General features: G+C 40.3%; 1 protein-coding gene across 40 annotated transcripts in view; it reads right to left on the bottom strand.

The window, feature by feature from the left end:
* Nucleotides 1-1,241: 1,241 nt before the first annotated feature.
* Nucleotides 1,242-26,301, bottom strand: part of ZBTB20 (zinc finger and BTB domain containing 20) — a 770,327-nt gene continuing 745,267 nt past the window's right edge. For all 40 annotated transcript variants that reach the window (XM_041765260.1, XM_041727104.1, XM_041773515.1 and 37 more), the window contains one exon: nt 1,242-25,997. In XM_041765260.1, the coding sequence (XP_041621194.1) occupies nt 25,576-25,997 (422 nt within the window). In that variant the 3' untranslated portion in view covers nt 1,242-25,575. The remainder of the gene's footprint in view (nt 25,998-26,301) is intronic.

Below are 26,301 nucleotides of genomic sequence, written 5' to 3'. Positions count from 1 at the left end.
CCTTGCACACTATAGGGATGCCGTCCTCAGAAGGACATGGGCCGAAGCAGGGCTCTAACTTTGTGAGCAGCAAAGCATCATCCAACATATGAAATTGTTATTTCAAATTATTAAAATAAATAATTCATCAAGGTGTTTTTTGGGTTCACAAAAAATCAAATATGGGCAAATCATGCATTGTGAAATGTTTGCTTTTTATTTTCGACTTGCTAGAGTATCAGGAGAACTTAGGGGTTCAGTGACTGAGATGCAAGAAGTCAATATTTAAATTAATAGAAGTCACCTTTCAGCCCAGAGTTCTCCTTCAGACTCTCCCCATCCCAAGCCCCTGCCAAGGCATCTGTGTTTCTCACACTGGTGGAAATGTCCATCCACCCTCACCTCCTCCAACCCAAAGCTTGCAAGTACCTGGGAGTCCCCAAACTGCTCATTCCTTGGACCCCTCTTTGATGAACCCTGCCCGTATATCTTTCTGTTAGTTTATGAACTTCCGTGGCACCGACAATCTGAACAGTACAACCTAGCTCTCGATCTTATGGAATCTTTACTCCTAGTTGTTAGATTTCAAAGCTTGTCAGGGTTAATTGTCTTCATTCCCCTCACAAACTGCACAATGTTGAGTGAAATATAGGTGCTTACTGAAGACTTGGTGAATTTACTTCTGTTGAGCTGACTGCCCTAGGGACAAATAAGATGTACATTTTCTCCATCATGCCAGTAATTTCCATGAGGACCATGAAATTGAGAGCTCTTATGTGTAGGTATATGAGAAGGGGGTTATGGAGCAAATAGAAGCCTCTTGGGGGTCCCACAAATCATCAAATGGGGACATATTTTGAGCCACGAGTTTTCCTTCAATACAAGGATAGAAGGGTGTAGTGTCACATGGTTATTTCCATGGGAGGCAGATAGATACTGATTTGCACATGGGAAGGAAAAAAATGGTGAATCAGTTTAGACAACACTAATTGAGTCACATGATCACACGTGAGCTTTGGACAGGAGGACGAAAATGCCCAAATTTGCCTTCATAACCCCAAAGTGATATCACCAGTTCTGGGATTTTTATGTCTTATATCAAGAGGACTGATGTATTGAGAATTTCTCTGGTCTTTGGGTATAATCCTCAGTTTGGATCATTTCCAGCTAGACCTTGATCACGGGGTATGAGAGACTGTGAAGGACCACCTGAAACAGAGACCCTGCCACAACATAAAGAAGACGCAATAGGAAACCCAGAGAAGAGTTTTTTTTTTTTTTAATTATTCCTTCATATTCAAACTTCACAAACAGTGTGAACTTGTACAATACCTCGGAAAGTGAAACTTACAAAAAAAGTGCTGGTAACATTTAAAAAAAAACAACAAAAACCCCAAAAAACAAACATCATTCTTAGCAACATCAATTACTCTTCCACACAAAACAGAAACCTTGTAAAATTTATTTTCGTATTTTTAAGGCGTAATACTTCCGTATAAAGTATATGCAAGAGATAAAACTTCACAGTATTCCAAAATGTCACAATAATAATAATAATATAATAGTATAATGAAGCGCTACAGTTAATTTTTCTTTTTTTGAATGTTTTTTTTTCCTGTTTAAATAACAAATACAAGTCACAGGTAAATATACGTGAGAAAAATACGAGGCTAATATTAAATGGCAGGTAAGGATACTGTCACTGTAAGAAAAAACTGGCAGGATGTGTGTATTTAGTCTATATTTTAAAGCACTTGATAGAAAAGGCGTATGCAAGGTTTTTCAAAACAATTTTTTGTTTGTTTGATAACTGACAACAATTTAAGAGTATAATGAGGAAAAAAAAAAAGGAACAAACTCCCTCTCAAAACTATTGACCTGCTCATCCCAAACCACGTATATACTGATGGATGGATGGATGTGTGTGTTTGTGTATACATGGGTTTATAGGGTACACAGATTGATACAAGCAGTGTTCCATGCCCACCTGCAAAGATCGGAGGGTTATAGTCTCTGCAGTCATCGAGCCCAAGTTCCTGTTGGGAAATTATTCTTTCAATTTAAAGCTCACTCTTTCCTTGCCTTTCCCTCTTTCCAAACTCTTCCCCAGTTCCCAGGTCTTCGGTCTGAAAAGACAATCTGGTTAGAAAAGTTGCCCTCCATTCAAAGTTCACTGGGAAATAGATACTGCATGAACAGTGACACCCACACAGACGTTGAAAATACCACTTGGACGAATGAATATGTGCGTGTGTGTGTGTGTGTGTGTGCGCGCGTGCGTGCGTGTGTGTACAGTAGCAATTGCAGAAAAGGGACCATATTCCTTTCCATACTAAGATACAATGTGATAAGAAACATTTCTGTGCAGGGAATAGGGTTTCTTTGAATCTTATCACAACACTGTGGCGGGAAAATCAGGAAATGGGTTCACCTTTCAGCAGTCACCACAGTAAACTTCATTGAGAACACACATGCTCAGACATCTGGTCTGCGCACATGCGTATGTTAACAGCTAGCCATTCAGCCAACAGGTAACAGAAAGACAGCAGATAGCAAAACACGTCAATAAGGTGCTCAAAGAAAAAAGTGGCACCCACTCTTCGAATGGATGGCCACATTTAAGGTGCTTCAAAAAAGTTTTTTTTTTTTTCAGTTTTTATTTCAAACATTAAGAGAGTACTGATTTGCACATGGTAGTTCTGAGCCAGGCCAAGGGTTTTGAGATTTCTGACATCTTCCATTGAAAAGGGCTTTCACTGTAGTTTTATTCAGTTTGTTGTGGGTCACTTGAGTCTAAAGAATTTTTTTTAAATGGCCAAAAACTGAAATCAAATCAACATGACTAAAAGAAATAACAGATGAAATGGTATAGAACATTACTGCATTCCCATTGGATCAAGATGGTTTCGCCCATTTTTTCCTCTTTCACTAACACTGTTCCTTTTTTTTCTTTGTTACAATCCGTTCCTTGTGAACATACAGAAGTAACCAAAATCACTGCAAGTGGCTGTTTTTATTTTTTGTGATCTGTTGCAAGAGTCCAACCTTGTTTCCTCTGCTGCTGTTCGTGTAGCATCTGTAATGAGCATCTGGATTTATAATGAGCATCTGATTTTGTTATGTGCATGTGTGTGTATATGCACATATACACACCTATACATGTATAATATATACACTATATATATATGGATATATATAGGAAGTGTGTATACATTTATACATAATATAGTGTATATTGTTTCAACTGGAGATAAACTGAACTGGGTTCAGACACTAGCACATGTTTATCTTTCCCCTGCTCCCTCTGTACATTTTAAACAGTCTGGAGCTTTTATTTATTTTTTAAAGTGCATTTTCAATGCAGAATAACTGTAATCCACTGATTCCTTGGAAAACATTTTTGATGAGAAAAATCTGACAGTTCTCAGCCCCAAGCAAGAGAAACCTGGGTTTGGTCATGCCGGGGGCTGACGTGGCAGTGCCAGGCTTGTGCCTGAGTGATTACTGGGCATTCTGGACTCCGGGCACCTAGCAGCAGCAGCAGCAGCACCTTTACGAGAAGGCGGAGATCAAAGAGGAAGAAGGAAGGAAAGCTCAGATGAGGAAGGATGGGGTTGCGGTGTGTTTGCAGGTCGGAATTGTTCACTTTGTATGGGTTTGTGCAGTTCCTTCTTGGCTTCAGCTAAGAGATGCCATCTAGTCCCTTCCCCGCCACCTGACACCAACCCCCCACCGCCCCCCGCGCCCGCACGCCCCAGCATCGCTGGAGCGTCCCCACTCCCCAGGCTGACTTCCGTGTCCCTTCCTGTGGGTATGTGAGTGCCAGCATCAAGTAGGAATAAGGCACCAGAGAAATCAAAATGTTACAAAAAGATGCAAAACCCCGTTTCAAAGAGCCTCTCCCGTTGCTCCATTAAAATATTGCATGTGATACCATTCATTTGTGTGTACTTAAAGTGTGTCAAATGCAAGTCTCTGGAAGGAACTTGAGGCCCTTCAGCACCAGAGAGCTATAGGAATGCACCCTTTATCGAAACACACCCACTCCCCCACCCCCACGCCCATCCCATGCCACACTCAGAAGCACCAAATCCGGAGAACAAGGCCGCTTGCCGTTGTTCACCTCATTTTTGATAAAAATGAAAGAAGCATACGAAATAGACTTTTCAGGAATTGCTCTAAAGTCAAATGGGTTCAGGCTGTCGTGTATCTGGCTAGGTAATGCTCTAAATGTCCAAGGAGCATCACGAAGGGGTTGGCGTGTCTGTGTTAATAGTTAGGGGGAATGTGTTCAACAAAAATCACTTCTCAAACGATGCCCAAGTCCTTCACTAACACTTCAACCTCCCCTATTTTTTTTTAAGCACTGTAAAAAGGAAGAGGTTCATCTAACTATAAAAGGAAAAAAATGAAGGCACATGATTTTATTCGGTCCCACAATCCTTAAGAAAAATGGTATTTTCCAAGTGTGTGTGTGTTTGTGTGTGTGTGTGTGTGTGCACGCGCTCACACACACACACACATATGAAATGGGAGTCTGAGGGCCACCGGGGCAGTAGTCCAGGGGAAGTTGGAAAAGGAGAACAGACAGAATTCTGAGACAGAGAGAAGAAAGGAGAAAGGAGGAAGTGGAGGCCTCTCTTCAGCTTTCTGTCATTGACAGTCTCAAGATTTGGCTGCTTTAGGGTCCAGAACGGAATTCATTTGTCTTGGTCTAGAAAGTGCCCCCAGTTAAATATCTCCAGTTAATCATGTTACAGCTTTTGGTGTTTCCCTTTTCCCTTCCCTCCAGCCAAATGATTTTTTTAAAAAAAAAATCACAGTTTTTAAAAATTATTTTTTCAATGTTGAAAAAATATGGAAAGCTATTGGACAGCCTTAGGGCACTCTGCCTCTCCGTCTTCACAGTGAGCAGATGGATGGACAATCCACAGAATCAAAGATGAGGCAGACAAGATCCCTTGTGCTCTATGGTCCCTTGCCCTACCTTCCCCATTTCTTTCAACTGGATCCTCCCTCTTCCAGCCCGTCCACGGAACGTGGGCTGCTGAGAAAGGCGAAGCCATTCTGGAGAGCGATGGTCACAGAAGGTCTCAGAAGCTGAGGGTGGAGGCATCGGGCTCTCTCCTCCGGCAGGGAGAGCGCTGCGCCCTCTGAGCAGCCTGGCCACAGGCTGGGGAAGCGTGGTTGCCCACCGAGAGGCTGAGGTCCCACTCACATGGACTTCATGAGACCTCAGCCCCCAGGCCCACCACCTTCATGCTTCTCTTTGCATCACAGTTGGCCCCCAGTCCTTAAGAAGGCAATGATCCAAGACGGAGAGGCAGAGCTGGCTGGCTGTGTCATACAAAAAAGGGCTACAGACAGTGGGATTTCAGAAACAAATTGAACTTTGGTTTTCTGACTTTTTCGAACCGTAAAAATTAAAGCAGGGCTTCAGTGGCTTTCATCATCTGACAGCTGTTATATTTTTTCTCATTTGGCAAGGCTAAGGCGGGGGGAAAGAGAAAAGGGGTTTCCCATAATTGGTCGAAGACACAGGGTGGTAAAATGCTTCCACACTTAAACTCACAGTCCAGTGTTTTTGACATTTCATAAATAGCTTTTTTTTTCTCTAAAAAAAGAATAAAACAAGAACAATCCCTTTACTTACTCATCTGAAACAAAATAAACAGCAGTGGGTACAAACTTCTTCTTGTAACAATTACAAAAAACAACAATATAATCCCAACTTTTAACACGCATCTTGAATCAGTTATTTTTTTTTTTTTTTAACCTCAAAACTGCAGCATATCCTTAAGGGCAAACTTTTCGATTAGTTTTTTTCTTTTTTTTTTTTTAAATAATGTCTTCACCAAAAAAACAGTCTTGTACCAATAAAATGCATTCAAAAATAGAAAATATTACACAACAAAAATATGTATCCTTCCTTTCCAAAAAAGATTCTTCACAAAAAAATGTAGAAAAAATTCCAACAATTTTTTTCCTCTCCTAAACATTAACTTTCAGTCTAGGGCACAATTAGTTATTGATTCAAATGTCTGTTTTTGCATAAAACATGGAAGATGCAAAACAATTACTGTATTAGGATTGTGAAGTTACATCCACTCCCACCCCTACTCCAAAACAAAACAAAACCAGAAAAACCCAGCAAACGTGAAACAAATGATATAACCACTTGGCTAGGCAAATGATCTCTGTCGTTCCTCTCACTGTGCATTTGTATGGGTTAACTGGCTCTGTTGGTATCAGGAATGCTGAAGAAGGAGGGTCGACTTGGAGTCAAGAGGTTCTTTAGCACTAGCTGATGTTCTAGCGGGTCACTTATGGTCTCCCACGTTGTGGGTCTCCCCCCTGCAATCCTCACGGGGAAAAGAAACACGTGAGGTAGTACGTGGGCGGAGGACCGAACTGGCTGCACCTGTGTACTGTACACACACCTCTCTACAAGCCAATTTTTCAATCATAGCACATCTTTTTTTTCCCCCTCAAAATGGAGCCCGAGCATAGGATAAATGGTGACAGAGAGAGTTTCAGAAATGCTGGGTTTATTTCCCCCATCATGGTCTCTCCCACGTTTAACTCTTTTGGCATTCACTGGGACAATGGTAAGATCTCAGATCTCAAAGGAATGCCTCATTTTCCCCATCCCCACTGAGCCCAGGTTTCTTTTATATTTTCAGCACGGTCACTTTTAGGACTTATCTTTCTTATTTGATGATGTTTTTCTTTTGTGTGAGATGGATTTTGTATGGGAATTCAGTAGGACTAGATGATTTTTCTCATAGCTTTTTTTTTTTTTTTCTCCTGTTGCTTATTTGGTTGCTGGTTTTTTCTTTGTGGTGTTTGTTCTGTTTTGTTTTTGAATTTTTGAACAGTGAAATGTGTCCAATTTTATTTCCAGTGCATTAAACAAATTTTAAATTAAAAAAAAAGAAATAAAACTTTTCCCCCCATCCTTCTAAAGGAAATGACTGATAAAAGTACAATATAATAAAATCAGGCATCGCCAAAAATAGCATGATGTGCAACCTCAATTACATCAAAGAAAAACAAACAGACAAACAAAAATTATAGAACATAAGCATGAAGGAGCCAAGACTATATAATCCCAACTATGGTATGATTGGCAAGCACTGGTTAAAAAATAGGTAAGGCTACTCTTAGATTTCTAACTCAACATAGTTAACCACTGCTCTTCTGTCTTTTCCTTCAACTCTTAATCTTTTACTCACTAGTTCTTTATATCTTTAAAATGAGCAAATTTGTTTTTATATTTTTGGTCTACAGTAGAATTACATATTAATAATATAATAAAAAGATATTTCATTAACAGGTTGGTACTGCATCCATGTGGGGAAAATAGAAAAAAAGTACTCAAATAGACATAGCAAATGGACTCTATTCTTATAAAAATAACCACAAATATAATAGAAATTATAATCAGGGCAACAGATTCAACAGAAAAACAGGCGTAGAAAGCTATATTTTGGATACTACAAACTCTTGACAAGCTATGCCCTAGAATTGCAGCCTCTAAACCTTTTCTGTGATTTCCACCTTCCCATAGGATCACTCAGAATTCAAATGGAAATGAAAACAAAATGAAAATAAAGTGACAGGTGGTTGAGCCAGCCAAAGCTTCCAAGTTATCTTAGTTGACTGGGTCAAGACCAGGTGGACAGCATTTGAGAAACTGGTAGGCTACAGGGGAGCCGCTGATGGGATCTGCTTTTAATTCTGGAAGAGTTCCCAGCCCACTGATAAAGAGAAAAACCAAGGAACCCAATAATTCTTCTGGTAACATAAATAAATGAGATGAAATATAATTATGATAGAGAGGATAGGAGGTGAGGTGGGAGAGAGAAGAGAGAGGGGAAACAGGCAAACAGTGGGCACCACCTTCCTTGTTTTTCTCCAACACATGGGTTTCCTTCTCTTTCTAAGCATTTGTTAGGATTAACCAAAGGCTCTAATGTCCTCTGGGCAAATATGTGTCAGCTCAGCTCTCCATATGAGATCTCTGCTTTTCAGCCTTCCTAAGGGCCAGGTGGCTCTGGAGGAGACTCCCACCCCCACCTCCAATGCCTCGTGCCCTCGATGACACAGAGGACCCATGCAAAGTTGTAAGGATAGATGCCCTTTACGTTGACCATTCCTACCTGATGGTTAATTCACACAGAAGGTTCAGTGTGGGGAGAAAAAATAATGAAGGAAAAGAATTGGTAAGAGTTGGGCTCGGTAATCAGCAAGTATGAAGCTTCCTTCAAGGGAAAAGAAGAAGGAGTAGGAGGAGAAGAATGAGAATAAAGAGAAGAAAGAGAAGAGGCATCAGTCAGAAAATACTGCTTTTGGTTTCTTTTAACATTGAACCATCCTTGGTTTTTCTCTTATTCAGTTGCTCCAGTTTAAAGTAGAGTTTAGAATCTAGTGCAAATATCATCAAATCACATCATCCCAGGAGCAATATCCTGTCCCTTCATCCAAAGTGAATACTATCCCTTCAGACCTCCTCAGAAGACTGGGGGTAATGGTCCAGAAAAGCCTAACTGAACAAATTATTGAGTACTTGCTACAAGAAAGGCACTATCACAACAGGTCAGCCTCAGCACTGTCCTTGCCATGGGCATGGGCATGGGCATGGGCATTTTAACCACTCCAGCAACCACAGTGAAACCCAGATCGTGGCTTTTTCAGTACTTGAATTCACTTGCAGGTTATCTGACTCTCCCTCCGGCCGTTGTTGTTGGCTCTGGCCACAAAGAGCAGCGATCTGCTCTGTTGTCTACACTGCCCCACATTTCACCAATGACCTTGTTTGGTTCTATGTGATTTAGCTCACTCTCTTCCATGGAAGTTTCTTTCTCTCCATCAGTCTTCAGGTCATGACTCTATTAAAGACCAGTTTACAGTGTCAAAGTACAATTGTATTTTTCCCCCTACTTTTTTTAAACCTCTGACTAAACCCTAAGTCAAAGACAGTTCAGTAGCTCCTCTACTAATGAGTTCCCTGTAAATATCACCGTGAACAGAATGAAAACCAAAGTGTCCTCCTTTGACCACCAAAGCATACCCGTTGAGCCTGTCGTATTATTTTTGTGTGGGAGAGAGGAGATTAGGCTCTGGTGATTAAAATCTTTGGTGACAAAACTGGAGTGGGTATGCAAGTTTCACAAGAGAAGTTGTTTCCGCAAAGCCTCAAGAGAAGTATACTGGGACAGTTAATGTGAGTGTATTTTAAAAGGTCAATTATTTCTTTCTATACCTTTGGTTTGGTGCAGTCAATACCGTCTTAGTGCTTATGCAATACACATCTCTAAGTACCTGTGAAGAGCTCTGAATTAGAGGTTCCTATTTAAGACTGAGATAATGCTTTGAGTGCTTAAGGGATTGCTTACGTTAGTTCTGAAAGCCCTGGGGTGGTGTTTTTTCCTAATTCATAAGGCTGACAGTTCTCTTACAATTTTTTTTCCTTCTAATAGTAGACTTGGATGGATGCTAAGGAGGAGAGCGAGCAAGAGATAGGTAGCAATGTTGTAATCTTAGGAAAGAGACCTCAACTGACAGTTTTCCAAATTGATGTCCCCACATGTGATAGTGTTCAGAAAAATTCAACATTAGCCATTTATATGTGTTGTGACCCTTTCCTACGGAACCAGAATCTTCAAAGCTGTCACCTTGGATTCTGGAAGAGCTCTTCAAGCATCTTCACTCTTGTGCCCTACGGAATCTACTTCCCTTACAGAATCGATTGTTTTCCTGTGGTGCAAGATTCTTTTACGAATAGTCACTGAAGAGCTGTCACACGCTAATTATTTCGCAGGTTTACAAAGGCAATAAAAATAAACCCAGTAAAAAAATGGAAAAGATCCAGCAACTTCAAAACTAAACTTTTAGGCACTGTTAATGTCTTCTGCTTAATAAAGGATAGTCTATGATGGAGCAGCTAGTAAGTAGGTTCTGATCACTTCTCCAACCCTTCCTTCAATTTCAATGTTGGTCTAACTGGTTTCAAAATAAACCTTTCACCTCACTGGTTTTCAGTGTTTATTGCACTGTTCCCTTACTGCCATCTTAAAGGATTTTTCCACGTGCATGGCCTTCCTCTTTGGTTAGCCTGACCTAGGTCTCACCCAGGGATGGAAAAGCATGCTCAGGCTGAATGGATATCTCCTATACACACAAGGCTAGGTTTTGTTTTGTTTTTGTTTTTGTTTTTCTTGAATGTAGGAAATGCCACTGCCCTCTGCCACACTGGAATGTGCGTCATCAAGGGGATTTGTGGTGAGGCCAAGGTGAAGACTTCAACCTCACCTCAGCTTGCTCCCTTACCATTGCAACTCTTACTGAAAGCTTAGTTGGAGACAACATTGGGCAAACTTTTCCTTGAACATCTTCAATTTACTGTACTAGCCCTGCTTCTTTATAATAAGACAACAAATCCTATCAGCATGGCAGTTTCTGGGCCTGATCAAGAGTTAGTAGATTCACAGATTCTCACCAACCCTGCTAAGACCAAGCACAATGGAAAGAATTCTCCATTTTGTGATGCTTCCTGTTTCATAACTGCCTCTTTCTTCCCCATACCTCACACACTCTCTCCCAGCACAAGTAAATACATTTCAGTAGTGCAATGCAGTGCAGTCATATTTAGTGCAAAAAAAAAAAAAAACCTCAAAACAAAAAAAATATCCCCCAACAAAAACCAAAAAAAAAAAAAAAAAAAAAAAAAAAGCCCTATTATAGACCCAAGCTCAACCCTAAACAGTTCTTAGTAAAGGTTACCAGTGCCACACAAGTGGGAAGTTCAGTCTTTACCTCACACTTCTGTGAGTCATCTCTTGTTGCCCCTGTTTGTTTCAGCTCCAAAGAGAGAAACAAGTAGCATGCGCCTATGTATTATTCTGTAAAATGTTAAATCAATAGGCAGAGAATAAAGGGAAGTAGATGAGTTGAAACCAGGGGTAGTATTTAGAAGAGGAAAATAGCTATTTAATGCAAAGGTCAGTAGTGGTTTTTACTGAATGGTTTTCATCACGTCAAATGGCTCTGATGCTAAAGAGAATGGGTACAGAAAAAGATAAAACTTTCCTGTTTCCCAAAACATGGTTCTAAATTGAACAGTGCTGGGCTCTTATTTTAGAATAGTGCAATCAACTCTTCCCGAGGGCTTCTGGCAGCAGCCACCTTACCTAACATAAATAGGGACGCTAGGAGCACTCACTTCTTCACATTGACTGCCTACTCCCTCCTCTCGTTCCTCCCCTGTTTGCTTTGTTTTCTGACTACACAGAAATACAGATCTACATACACATAAGCAGAAATTTTCGAGGCCCCTCTCAGGATGATAGATTGAAAACTGGTACGAATAGCTCAATGACACACTCACACAAAAGTACAGCTATTAAATATAAAAGTGAATTATAATTACACCCAAATTAAGAATCTGCATTGTACCTCTTCTTGTATTATTCTGTAAGAAAAAAACATTCATAGTAGGATATCTTAGGGAGCTTACTTCTCGCTTATGATCAATCTGGAATTGGTTTGGGATACCGCAGTGCTGAGTGATTCTGGGGAAATATTTTGTATTTGATACTCCTCTAAGAGTGGATTTTTTTGGTTTGTCTGGGTCTCCATTCTCCAAATGTAAATCTGCTTGTCTGCTCCTACCCACACATGCATGCTGGAAGTCTCAGGAGAATCAAGACGTAGTATTGAATACATTGTGGAAACAAAGGCGTTTGGCATAGTGGGGCCAGTACAGTCAAATTACTTTAAGACATAAAGTTACCATAGATTTTCTCTACCCTATCAACTTCTTGCCTTTGTTTTGCCATGCAGAGGATTACTAAGAAATCCTGCTTTCATTTTTTTTTTCCTGAAAACCACAATTCTTTCAACAGGGGGCAAAAAAACAATTTTAATTCAATATATGAAAGTTACCCTTAATGTCTATATTAATAGGCCCCTCCCAGGAAAACTGAGGTTCAAATTATTGGAATTAAGGAAGGAGTTTAACTGCTGACAGTGCTTTTGAGAATTTTTTCCTACAAATCTTCATCCAGATGGTTCCAAATCAAATTTGTCCCAGGGAGAGTAGGAAGCAGAGAAACTAGCCTTATTTGTCAAAGAACCTCTCGGCAGCGAAGGTACACAAAGTACTTTAGACTATGTCTAAATCTTGTACCAAATTTGAACCATCACTTTTTTTTTTTCAGATATCTCTCTGCATATGCCCTGGAGAGCAGATTAGGTATAGGAGCAGTCAAGGGTTTGTATGATTTCTCTGAATGGGTTTGACAGAAATAAGAAAAGTCTTAAATCCTAAAGAAGTGAGGTTTCCTGACCAATTCTTAAGACTAGAATAGTAAGGATGGGCAAGAATGGCAAAGGATGAGTGGTATTAGCTTTCTCTGGTAACTCTGAGAACTGGCTTTATGAATCCAGAACTGTATCAGATTTAGCCCCATCACATTGCCCTGTCTCCCCTCTTTGCTTTTCCTCTGTTCATTTAATTGAAATGGCAATTATTTTAAAGATTGAGTTAAAAATGCAAATTATAGCACAAAAAACAGGTTATAAAAAGGTTGTCAGGCTATCTGTAAATTGAATTGAGTTAAAAACTGTATGCTTTCAAATGAAGCACTACAATTTCCCTTTTTTCAAAAAAAAGTTTCTAATTTAGTTTTTCCTTATTTTGTGGTAGTGGTTGTGGTGGGGTGGTACAAATGGGTGTAGGACTGGCAATGCATTGCCGGTCTCCCTCTGTGACTCTCACCTCCAGTGCTAGGTGGGGGAGATGAGAAGCAATGGAAAAGCAGATGTTTCTCTACTTAAGATCTCATGGACACATATTTTTGAAAATGAGTAGAAAAGAAATCTGAATAATTATAAAAATCTATAGATTGACTTTGCATTTAGTAGCATCTTTCTTTGTCTTTTCTGGGTATTTTGCATTAGTTATTAATAAGAAACATCCAAAGCAGATTTTCATGAAATTAATTTATTCTCAGCCTCATTCCAAAAATTGGAAGAGGCAATAAAGATTTGTAGTGTAAAATACATGACCTTCATCTGCAATCAATTCCCATTCTTTGGCCTCAGACTTGTTAGTTTAGCTAAATGGGGTTTCTCCCAAGAAACAGTTTTTAACTATTCTACTCTCAAAGTGCAGGGAGAGATTTTCTCCTCAAAGCTCTCACATACTAATTGAAAAGGAAGATAAGATTTTCAAGGAGAAAAGGCTCCTTAATGGCAGGCAGGAAGGCTCTTACTCTAAAAGGAAAAGAGTATGGTCAGGGCAGGCATTATTTGACTGATACCTATGGCCAGGGACAGTATCAAATTAAAGAATCCAAATCTTTTACTATCTTGAGAAGAAAGAGATAAAGGGAAACAAACAAATCGACAAACAAACTTTACTAAAATACACATTCCTCCAGTTTCAGGTTTCTAAAAATAATAATTATGCTTAAATCAAGGTTTACAGATAGCAAACAACTGTTTTAATGTGTAAAAGTATTATCCCTTTGCTTTACTATATTAGTTTCACTTTCTTTGAAGGAATTGTATCTGTGCACACTTGTCCTAAAGTCCAGTGCAGAAAATAAACTGGTTTGCCACCAGCTTCAATCTCAGAACATTTCCTAAGCTATATTTGCAAATCCTAAAACTACATATCTGTAAAATGAGATGCAGACTTTCTGAAACGCATGGTGGTGGTGGTGGGGTGGGGTGGGGAAGCAAGCTTTTTATGGGAGAAAAGAAGAAACAAATCTCTTGCCATCCTCCCTATTATGTACTATAATGTTTCTGACCATCATTTTGCTGCATTAGTTACTGGTGGGGCTCTTGGAGTTCCTGACAGGTGTCAGTTTAGAAAAGCGGGAGGCTCATGAGCAATAAGAAATTCACACCCTGGAGTCTGTAGAATATTACCGGGATTTGCACATAATTCCAGACTAATGCAGAGGTTGCAGTGAGAAATCCTCATCTCAGGGTTAGAGCTCTTCTCAGAAAACCAGAAGGAATAATATCAAGAAGGCATCCTGGAGGAATCCCTGTGATTGACTGGACCAAATGGGACCTGTCAGAACTAGATCCTCTCCTACTCTACACTATCCTTTAGACAATAGTAATTAGGATTTAAAAGAGAGTCTTCTCCTGTTTCAGAAGCCAAAGCCTGAGGAGAAGAGTACTTTAGATAAAGAGCACTTTTACAAAAAAGATAGAGGGAGAACAGACAAAGGAAGGGAAGATGGGATTGACTGGGAAACCATGCCAAGTGAAGCTCACCATCCTAGGCAACATAAATACTGGCTTTAAGAAATGTTGATTTCCTACTAGATGTATAATACAACCCAAGAAGGGTTTGAACTATCTCTTATTTCATTGCTTTCTGTGGTGTGAGTCGATGTTATAAACTGGTTTAATTAAGGTAGGAGATGGGTCAGGCCTCTGGTCACATCAGGAATGCGTTTCTCATACTAAATGTTGATTCTGTTTGTCAGTGAGTAAAGCAAGAAATGAGATAGCGTCCTTCTTCTGGGCACTCAGAACCAGGTAATACTCTAAATGCCACAGAATTTGTCTTCATGGGAGCCAAGAGGCAATGTAGAAGCACAGCAAGAATGTTGGACTGGAAGTCAGGAAAGAAGGTATTACATTATGAACAACCTGTAAAGGGATAGATCCAGAATGGTATCAGTTTTGGGGCAACATTTTGGCAACAAGGCAGTTGTAACTCATTGAAATGAGATCTAGCATGATGACTAAATTACATGTTGAATGTTTAGGTACTGGGGAGTGTATTACATGGCCCTTCAAGTATCCGGTCAGCCCCATTTTATATACACACATGGTTTACATTTAAAAAACAACTGCTTGCGAGATAGATACTTTAGACGCTTTATGGATCTTTCCATCCCTCAACAGATCACCACTTAAAGTTCTAAATCAATCAACAATCATTTGTTTTTCAGAAAGATGACATATGAAAAAATTCGTCCTAGTTGTTTCTTCCTACTTTAGCAGAAATGGCTTTGATTGTTTTAAGAGAGTTCACTAAGGCTCGAGCAGTTATCAAAATTATTTTAAAATGGTACCTCTTCTGTTAGATTTCTGTAAATCTAGTATGTGGTAAATATGTCATTTGGCCAAATATCAGCAGGACTTGAGACAGTCAACATTGATAAAATTTTTTTCCCCTCTCAGAAATGGTCTCTTCGTATCAGGAATTTGAACACTGTGATATTTAAAGGAAAAAAAAAAAACCTCAGAAAATATTTTCTCCTCTTTACCTTTGGCCAAATGTGAAGGTGAAAGGAATTAATGACCTCACTAGCTCAGCTGACATTTAAAACTGTGACTCAGGTCCTCCCACTCTCAAAAGAATATTGATAACTTTTAAAATTTGAAGGTACAGTGAAGACATGCTTCTTCGCTCTGCCTACGAGTCTCAAGTTGATGAGCTGACTCCTGTCAATGCTCTTTAACTGCACAAAAGTTAGAGAAGGACATTCAGGACAGGTGGGAGAGGGAGGGAAATGAGCACTCAGGGGTCATAACTGTTCAAGTTCTTCAGGTGGTGAGGAGGAGAAAAAGTAATTTAAAGAGTCCTGAAGAGAAACAAGAAATAAAGGAACATAGTTAGGAAGAGGAAAGAGGAAAATAATTAAACTGATACGATTTGGGTATTACAAGGTCACTGGGAAAGCAACAGGCTCAGTGAATCCCAATTCACAATTATGTCTGTCCTGTAGAAATATTTTTAGTTGAAAGCTGTGGAGAAACAGACTCAGAATTTTGCAACCAGACTCAATGGTAACCTCTTCAAAGTAGGCGTAGGGTAGGCCTACGAGGCTTTACAAGTGGAGGGCACCTCTGGGGGCTTGCATAAGGGGAGGTCAGGAAAGATTTGTTGCCACCAGTGGTTGGGGGGCGGGCACAGCAGAATGGGATGGGATTTGGAAATAAAAATCTACTAGGAGAGAAGAAAGGAAGGAGTTGGTGTTTGTTACTCATGCTGAGAGGCCTTAATATTGGTCCAGTGTGGGAAGGGCTTTCACACTATTATAAACCACTGTTTCCATTTTGCCCTGAATGGAGAACTGAGAGAACGAATCTGATTTTAGGTCTCCGGGATGGGTGTAAAGTTTATCCAACTGCAGAGATTCCAGGCATTGGGTTGAGTAGCTAAGGGAAGGAGAAGAAGCTCTTTATCTGAAAATACTACTTGAAAATATTTCTTGCTAGGAAGACAGGATGCCTGATTTCTGAAGCTTCCATGCTGGCCTGGCACCAGATCCCCACCTTCACAGACAAATGGAGATACGGGGGGGGGGCAGAGACCCCAAGAGCCACCATTTTATGGATTCTGCGGACGGAAAAAAACGAGATCTCTATTTCTCGGTTCTATTTCTCTCAGCCTCTGTCATGAAAGATTTCCTCAAATTCTGGCTTTATTTAAGAAAGAAAATCTCCTAGGAAAATGAATGTTACATTGCCAAGCTGCCTCCAGGGAAGCATTGAAGACTAGTTAAAAATCATCGTAAAGCATGCTGAAAACAGAAAGTAGTCTGCAAAGAAGCAGTATTAAAATCAACGTCTGAAAATCCAGTTGGGACAGCTTAGGCATTTCATTCCCTTAAGCTTTTCAGATGAGCAGCCCTTCGAATGGCAGCCTGCAATTGTTGGTCAGATCTATGGAGGTGAAGCAGCCCCTTTTGGTCATGTTTTCAAAAGCAAATATAGACAGTGACAGTCCTAAAAGGGAAAATCACAGATACATTCATATGCACTTCTTTTGTTCTTCAGATATTGAGCGGGTCAGCTAAACAAGATCACTTTGAATACGAACCTCTTTGTATCGGCCACACCGAAAAAAAAAAAGTTTTCTTAAAAAAAGTTTTCACTTTCCTACATTTGCTAAGTCTGAGCTTAAAAAAATCCTAAAATCCTGTAAAGACAATACTGAAGCTGATAATATAAAAAGCCAACTAGAGCAGTAATGATTATTATTAAATGCACCAGATTAACTGCAGCAGGATGGTGATGGGTGATAAATGCAAAGAAATAATATTTCAATCAACTCATGATCATAGGCAGATTCAAAAGTTAAAATGAATATAATGTAATATATATTTCAATATAGAGTTATATATAATGTGTATGTTCTAGCTTTCAGAAATACTGCAATGTAGTGTACTGTACTTAAGTAAGCATACCTAAATGTAACTCATGTTCTTCCACAAAGTCACTAGTACTGTTAATTAAAAAAAACAAAAAAACAAAAACAAAAACAAAAACAAAAAAAAACCCAACTCTTTTTTCCAGTAAAAAGAAATACCTATGGTTACAGTCACAGACTTCTTTTGGATATAGAAAGACAATATACATTTTTAAAAATAACAACAATGAAAAGATTCTAACTGTAAGTAGCCTTACTTAATGGGGTAGGGGAAAAAGTCACCAAAATAGAAGAGGCAAGAAAATGTCCTCTGAATTCTGTAAATCAGCAGAAATAATCTACATGTCACAAAAAATAATAAGCCACCTAGTGAAAGAAGGGTGTGGGGGTGAGCAAACTGAATCCGACTGTTTCCAGGCCAATCTTCAAGGTCAGCTACGAGAGCCAGGTCCATTTGTTCAGAATCGTGCACAAGAGTGCATGTGGCCTTCTACTTTCACGTCGGAGATGGGCCGGAGCTGTCGATTCTTAGAGATTACCAAACATGATTCCCCAGGGAGTCTACTGGCTTGCTAGACACGGTAAACGACCTGTTCCTGGAAAGACTTTGCGGAGGCCACGGTGGCTTCAGGAGACACGGTTTGGAATTCTGATGATGTCCTGCAGATGCAGGCAGGATGGGGAAACTCTGGTTTGGGAGTGAAAGTTACAGGGGAGCAGGTGTTTGGGTGCACACACTGGGCTGCGTGGAGGAAAGCACTGAAGGCCTTTGAGCCATGGACTGGGCCTCCCCTCCCTGGCCTCGGTGCTCCTCCTCCCCAGAAGACCCAGAGGGGTGCCCGGACTGCCTCTCTCTGTGTCTGTTCACCACTTGACTACTTCTGTTCTACCTTCTTCTGGAGGAAAACAGCCTGTCACCGTAGGTTTGCTGTGGATCCAACAAGCTGCCTTTGTTTCTCCCAACTCTGACACGCTACAAAAAGCAACAGAGTGGGCAGGTGACTGCTTCCTGGGCAGGGAGCCACAAGTCTGGAGCGCAATGGTGGGAAGAGGCAACCGTATCAGGCACCAGGACCTATGCCCACGTGTGCTTTCTGAGAGGCACGCACACAAGTATCCACGCAAACGCGCCCGTGCACACGTCGGTAAATCCAGCGGATGTGCAGAGTTTGTTAAGTGCACTCTACTCCACGCAGCAGATTTAAGTTTCTCATGAAACTGGTACAATAGAAATTACTGATGGTGGGGCACCTTCAGAATGCCCTAGAACCTCATCACAGATAGCAGACGGCACTGATGCACCCAACTAAGGCAACAGAGCAGAAGCAGGCAGGAGATATGTGAGACCTTTGACTAACTAGAAGTTCCAGAATCTACCACTGGGGAATACGGACATGCAACAGTTCTGCAGTGAGAGGACCTCACACTGCGTGTGTACCTGCATGACATGTACTCATTTATAGACATTTTGGACAGCAGCTGTGACTCATGATTTGACCAATCATGTTTGGTCAAATTTGTTTTTGTTTTTGTTTTTCTATCTTAGGTCTATCAGAATCTCACTGAGGCATTTGAACCAAGGAAACCCCTGAATTTGAAAGACGGCTGGTAGGAACTTTTTATACCCTAATTAGGTATCTCAAAAGCCAGGACTCCCACAAGTGTGGCTAGATTTCCTCTATGAACTGAAGATTATGCTCCCTCCTTGAAGATTTGAAAGTTGTGAGTTTGCATTTAAACAAAGTACCACCAGATAAACCAGATGCTCACTAAAACCGAGGAAAACCGAGTTTAGAAATTTATACTCTATAGGGAATGAAAGCTTTTAGTACAGACTGTTCTCCCTGTGAAGGAAATGATTAAAACTGGCATCCTTGGCACCTGTGATCATGTCTCATGGGATTTATTCTTTGACTAATATGATGCCTATTTTACAGCCAGCCCAGACCTAAGTCACTGAAAGAGGATATAAAAAAGAGCAACCCCTTCCTGAGAACTGTCAGTCCCAGACAAGTTTGACACATCCCTGCAAAGCCAATGTTTCCATCGTCTTCACTCATGAAGAGGGCCCATTTTGATAACGAAGCGGAATTAAAAACAAGAAATGTCTATGTCTTCACATCCTTCCAACCTCTCTGTCCTCTGTTCTCTTCCCTGGGCTTTCTGACTTAAGGCAATAATTCTTTACTATAAGTGGCTTCTGGTGAAAATACCTCAACTGAGGTTGCTTCAGATTAGATTTTAGTCTGTTTAGTTTGTGGAGCAATAGGCTGGCCCTGAGAAACCACTGGAATCCAGGGGTTGTAGTTGGTTGCTTCAACCCCGGGGCATTTTTAGCAGTTTTTCAGTGGAATCCCTAGTTCTGAAAAAGAACCCGTGCTATGCAGCCCTCAACTTCTACTTCTTCAACCTAAGAAGAACTGAAAACAAACCCTGGTGTTCCAAACCATTTTCTGGGATCTGTAAATGTACACCGCTGACCACTGTGGATTCAGTGTTCAAGGGGGAAAAAAGATTGTTTGGAGACTTAGAAACATCTTTGGGGAACTTTGGTTAAGCTAATCACCTTAATCCCTCTTGCTAGAAATGATGCTCTGGGTTAGCAATTTTCACGTTTTGTGTTTATACCAACATTGAGCCACCACGGCTTTTCCTCTTGTGGCGATTTAAGTGGTATTAGAAATGGCAACTCCACAGAGAGCCCTTGGGAATCCGAGAATATTCTCACTGGAGCAAGAGCTCCTCTGTGGCCCCCCTCTGTCTCCATGTGCTGCCTGAGCACCAGGGCGGAGATAGTTTTTGAGAGTTTGGCCCGTGCAATCTATTTCCCGGGCACCTAAGAGAACAGTTCTTTCCTTCCTGTCGAGGTGAAGAGGAAGGGGCTGCAGCCACCCCAGTGGGGCAGTCCTGCCCAGAGTACCAGCAAGCCCAGGTGGCTGGGCCAGGGCGACCCTCTCTTCAAGCACTGCAGATGGAGAGGCATTGGGTTGCCTTGCTTTTTTCTAAGGAATTAGGGAGCCTATTGAAATTCTAGTGGGCCCTTCCTTTTGTTTGCTACCAGGTCACATGGTTCTGTCTTTAGTGTCCTATTTTTATTTTATTTTTTTAAATTTCTTTTTCTGGGGGATAAAATTGGCCATTTAAAGAAAGTTCTTTTCTAGTGAGTAAAGAGGTTTCTCAGAGCCAGAAATCACTCAAAAGAAAGTCTGTCGACCCTACTACCCATGGAAAAGCCCAGAGATTTCTCTAAATACTTCTTGCCAAACTTCCTAGTGTTGTGATTGGATGTTTTTTGGTTTCGCATTATTGGGTGCTGAATACACTTTGCAGTCCTTTTGTTCTCTTCCCCAGGGCTTCCATTACCCTGGACTTCAACTCATTACTAAATTAAAGAATTCTTTCAGAAGATTTCTTTTAAGAGTCAGGTCACAACAGAAAGGGCACCCTCCCTTCTCCCAAATCCCAAGGGCATCTCAGGTTGTGTCTGCTCTTGCATTGTACCTTCGTTTTGTTTCTTTCTGCCTAGCAGAGGCAGACCTGATTTGGTTATCTGATACCTTTGCTGCAGAATCACATATCCTCTGCTCCCAGCCTCAGCTAATTAAATAACATCTTCTATAACAACAGAGGAAGGCTCCTGAATGGGCAGGTTGAGTATGAATCTTGGCCAGATCTAGCTCACTGCTCCCTTTCCTAAAGGCAACAGGTGTTGGGAGCGTTATGGAGGAACCACATCTAGGAAGCAACACGAACCTTTTATTATGTTCTGTTGAGGACCCGAGGGACTTTATAAGGGACACACCTCATTTTCAACTGCTGAGGGAAAACGGATTTGGGGTATGGGCTGGCGCATACTATTGGTGTGCTGGTGTGATGGAGGGACATGTAGGTCAAGGCATTCGGGCTTACTTGAAAGTAATTCATACACCCAGAGGAAACCCTTTTTCTTCTAACAGAGTGCACGCATTCTAACTGTTCATGGGTTACAAAGGGTTTTCTTGGTCCTTGTAGAATATTGGGATGATATAAAATGAAACCCATGATTTTTCAACAAAGCAAATCCAAGTCTTTCCTTCTAAGGCTGGGAGCTATTGCGACCTCCAAGACGCCTATGAAGAAAGAATGGACTAAAGCTGGAACACGAGAAGGAAGTTATCTACCACACTTACTCATGGCATAGACAGTTTCAGAGCATTAGGAATTTGGGCAGGAAAAAGTCTATAAACTATTATTAGGAGCCGAAGTTTACAACTCCATTAAAATATATAGTAAAAACCATTTTGGTACAGAGACTTTCATTTCAAATTATTTTTGCCTGGCTTGTTTCTTAATCTTTCCCCATGTGTGTAGATTTGTATCAGATCCATCTGTTTCAATTCCTTCCTTTTTGGGGGCCATATTTTACCACTTGGGTTTTTTTTTAGTACAAATATTGGCATTTATTATAGTAATAAGAGGAAAGTCGCCTACCATACTGAGATGCTACCAATGTTTTCAGTGCAGGGCAATTTTATTTCTCATAAACTGTATCTAAATGTCTCGAAATAAATATTCCCCTTTGACTTTTTTCCCTTCCCTTGTTCAGCTAACCCAGTTTTAAATCACAAATTACTAAAAAAAATGTGCTTTTCCAAACCAGTTCTTGTTCCCTGTATTCCTCCTAAGAGGTCTTAAATCTGGAACATTTGCTTCCATTTTATCTATTTTTTCCCCTGACTACTGAAAAAAAAATTTTTTTTAGCACTCATAGCATCCTAGCATGAAGTTCTAAATGTAAGAAGATTGTTGGATTTGAAACTAAAAAATAAAAGGATTCATGCTCATCCTCTATTCTTGAAGCAAAATATGTTTTCCCATTTCCCAAGATGTTGGTAATTATTTAATTGAAAAGTAAGGACTGGCAATCAGAAAGCATCTCTATCCTTTTGAAATAGGTACAGTCTGGCTTACATCAGTTGGGAAAGTAGCCCTTTCAGAAGGTCAGAGCATATAGTAATGACCCCACAGCAAGTTCACTGCTCCCCAGATTAGACCTTCCACTGCAGTCTAGCTTCTCCCTCTCTCCGGAGAACAAATCTGTCAACTATTTTAGACTATGAATGTTTGGGAGGAATAGACATACGGTAAGAAGAAGTCTACCACTATGCAAACCTGGAGAGTCCATGTGGTTATAATGATTGCATCACCTCACCAAGAGTTCTCTGCGAGTTCTTCAACATTTTTAGAAAAGAGATACTTCATTTGAAGGGAAAGGATGAATATTAGTGTTTCAAACCCAACTGGATTTTTTTTTCCTCTACATGTCTGTATCAAAATGTGGATTTTATTTGAACCCAATTTGCTTTGCTTCTCACGTGGCAAATCAACGTTAAGGCAAGTGGGTCTCCGTCTGAATTGAGAAGCAGACAGCTAAATGTGGCCCATAATGGCACCCACGATCAACTTTTCTAGAGGTACTATAAATCCTGCCTATTTCGCAATGGTTGGAATAAGGACCCTATCTTAAATCAGCTGCTGTCAAATAAGTGAGAATATTTTAAAGTGGCTTTTGGCCTTCATCATTTGTAACATATACTAAGTGATTTAATATCATTTTTCCTCTAGATTAGACAAGTTGGTTACTTAATGTCAATTTTTTCCTTTTTATATCATGGTTTGAATGACTTGTTTTTCAAGATATCAAAACAATTCCCTGACATGGTTAACTAACTAATGCTCCCTCTGTTGGTAGTAAGTGGAAATATTAAAGTCTTACAACACTGCTATTTTAAAAAAGGAAAATTAGCAAGAGAAAAATGGACTTTTTCTTAGTTTTGAAGCTGTTTCCCACTAACTTTTAAAACAGGTCAGTTTTGGACACATAGTTCTTGATAGGATTCCTCTTAGAAATCATGATGAGTGTTAACCAATAGTCAGTTAACCATCCAAGTCTACATTAAACTTCCAGCAAAATATTTACTGACTTAAGGACAGAGGACCAAATAAAACCCACATGTACTCCAGTTGCACTAACCCTACTAAACATCACCAAGAACTTATGGGAAAGATCCAAGTTAACCAATATCTAAAATATATGAGTAAAACCATTTAGTTACTATAGAGTTGCTTTCCTTGGAAGATTTCTCCTCATTTGTTGCACAGTTTTTGCAAATACGTTGCTGACAAGAAAATTAAAATGCAAAGAAATTTTGAAACTAAAATACTGTCTTTGCTTCTTTTTAAAAATTACAGTTTGGTGTTTCTGCTTTGTTTAAAGATTTAGTTATCCCCCTTAAGAGTGTTAAAATATGCCCAGCAATAAAATCACCTTTGGAGTCTTTGTTAGGCTTAAGAACTTTTATATTTGACTTGGAATCCCTTCAAGACACTGTCTATAATGGAAAAATCCCTATTTCAATACTTTGATCAGGACCGAGGAGAGAAATCCCAACTAGGAAGAGAGAGTGGCATCTAGGATGATGCAATGAACTGGTGGCCTTTTGAATGATGGATGGTGGTATCTGAGAGATTTTTATTAATTTCCTTAAAACCGTTCCAAAAAGCAAGGGTTAATAAATCATCTAAAGGACGCTCATCTTATTTAGCCCTCTCAACCATGGTGGAAATAGTCAGAAGGTGGTATTTGGAAGGAAGAAAGTAATTTTGGCATCAAGCCCTCCCGATCTGTACCAGGCTTCTGCTCTCTGTAGTTGTGAAGGGTGAGGAGGCATGAACTCCTCCTCCTGGCTGACCACAAAAAGAAAACCCATTTGTCACGACCTCTAGACTACTAGTGTTTCATTAAAGAAAAGAAGTAAAGGCAATAGAAATTCTAGAATCATAAGATCTCAATGAACTTTTTAGAGAAGCAAGAAATCTGTTTCTGAAAGATAAAGTCCTCCCATGAAAAAGAACAGAATTCTAGATGGATCAGTTGAAAAAAATAGTCAGTGGAGCAACTTAAGCTTGCTAAAAGTCAAAGAACTACATATCAAAATACAAAGCAGCAGTTCAAATTACAGCAGGGATGGGCTGGCCACAGAGGCCCTCATCAACCCAGGCAATACTTAAAAATAATAAAAATTAAGAAAAATTAAAAAAAATATGAAGAAAATATCCTTCCTCTCTTTCAAATATAACTTTAATTGCCTTTTATTCTTTCTATCTGGAAGCAGTATCGCTAACCTTAACAGTCTTGACTTACCAAAAAATATATATATGTGTGTGAAATAAAATAAAAGAGAAGGGATTGGTGGCAGTGTATGCAAAACCAAAATGAAAAAAAAATTACTTTTAACAATCTCACTTTTTTTTGTTTTTTTTTTTACACAAATACTGTTGCAAATATATTAAAAAAATCAGCATTCTATCTGGTAAACGTCACTTTTGCCCCTCTATAAAATTTTGAATTAAAAAAGCCTCAAGAACTTTTAATTATTCCCCCCACCCTCCATTTCTCTTTCTTTTTCTCTTCCACAAGAATATATCCTGACACTTTTTTTTTTGTTTTTGTTTTTTGCAAAGATTGTTGGAAAGAATCCTTCTCTTGTACCTAGAAACGTAGGTGCAAACCTCTGATATCTTTGTTTTATCTGCATTCCTGCCTTTCATGAAAGTCCCTCTTGATTGTGCTGAGGCTGTGGCTCAGCGAAGACACTGAATAAATACGATAGCCACTGTTGCTTGATGCTTGTCCAAGTCTTCCTGGCTTCTGCTGAAAGGGGGGATATGGAGGAGGTGGGCCAGGGTGTGTGGACTTGAGCAGAATCTGGGGGAGAAGCCTGCCATTCGCCTTTCCCACACCACCGAACCCACTGCCCCTTCCCACCCCCCCCAGCCCTTTTATGAAATCAGACAATGTGGTAGGTGGAAAACAGCAGGGCCTTTCCTCTGGGTTTTCGACCAGAAGTGATATTCCACAGTTTTAACTGGTTACTGTGAAGTCCAAGCGGCCAGAATTGTTAAAATGTCCACTGAAACACTGCAAGCGGTGTACTTAAAGACAGTAGGCCTTTTAGATTTTGTTATATATTTTTGTAGTGCTCTTCACAAGTGAAAAAAAAATTTTTTTTTTACTTTTTTTTTTTAAAGATTTTTTTTTTTTTTTTTTTGTAAAGAAGGGTTGTATTTAGAGGCCAGTAGCTAGAGATCCAACCAGTGGACCTCTTGAAGCACTACCAGGCCTTAAGGCCACCATCCGAGGGAGGCTGGGAAAACTATCATTCACCCGAGCCTCCGGAAATGTAATGTACCAGCAGGCAAAAACAGTTCTTCATGTAGTACAAAATGAAACGAAACAAAAACGAAAACAGAAAGTCAAAACGAAACCAAAAACATCTCTTAAATTCTAGTGCCATAGCTTTTTTTGTTTGTTTGTTTGTTTCTTTTTTGTGGTTTTGTTCATAAGAAAGAGAGAAAGAGACTACTTATCCGTCAGACACATGCATCCTCATGTGGTCGTTGAACTGCTCGATTTGGTCAAACTTTGCTGGACAGACGGAGCAGACGTAAGTGGTCCCCTCCGTGCAGGCCACCACCCCGGGGGGGCCAGCGCGGGCACCTGGGGGTGTACCTGCAGGAGGGGTCCCGTTGCTGGCACTGTGCAGGGCCACGTGTCGCTCCAGGAGGGTCTTGTGGGAGAACTTCTTTTTGCAGATGTAGCACTCGTAGGACTTCTCCCCCCGGTGGAGGCGCATGTGCACGTTGAGGGAGCTCTTCTGGGTGAAGCGCTTGTTGCAGATACTGCACTGGTATGCCCTCACTCCTGTGTGTGTCACCATGTGCTTGATAAGGTAATCTTTTAAGGAGAAGGAGCGCCAACAGATGCTGCATTGGTGGGGCTTCTCACCTGTTGAGGTGGGGAGAGACAGCAAGCAGAACAGAGCAAGACACAGCAAGGGAGGGAGAATGAGAGACAGAAAAACGAAGACAACAAAAAACAAAAACAGAAAAATTAAAAAAAAAAATCCGATTGGTTCACCCTTGGGTGGAAAGATCCAGTCCTTCCTGGCTTCTCATGTGCTGAGAAACCTTGCTTTCAGGGGATGCCAGGACAGTCTGGCCTTCCACCTCCCCATGCCAGAAAAAATGGCTCTCTTGGAAAACCGCAAGCTATTCCCCACCAAAGGTTTTCAAAGGTCATTCTGTGGAGA

The sequence above is a fragment of the Vulpes lagopus genome, chromosome 1, assembly GCF_018345385.1.
Source record: "Vulpes lagopus strain Blue_001 chromosome 1, ASM1834538v1, whole genome shotgun sequence".
NCBI lineage: Eukaryota > Metazoa > Chordata > Mammalia > Carnivora > Canidae > Vulpes > Vulpes lagopus.
Note: the sequence above shows the minus strand (reverse complement) of the source record. Positions and strands in the feature narration are given on the sequence as shown.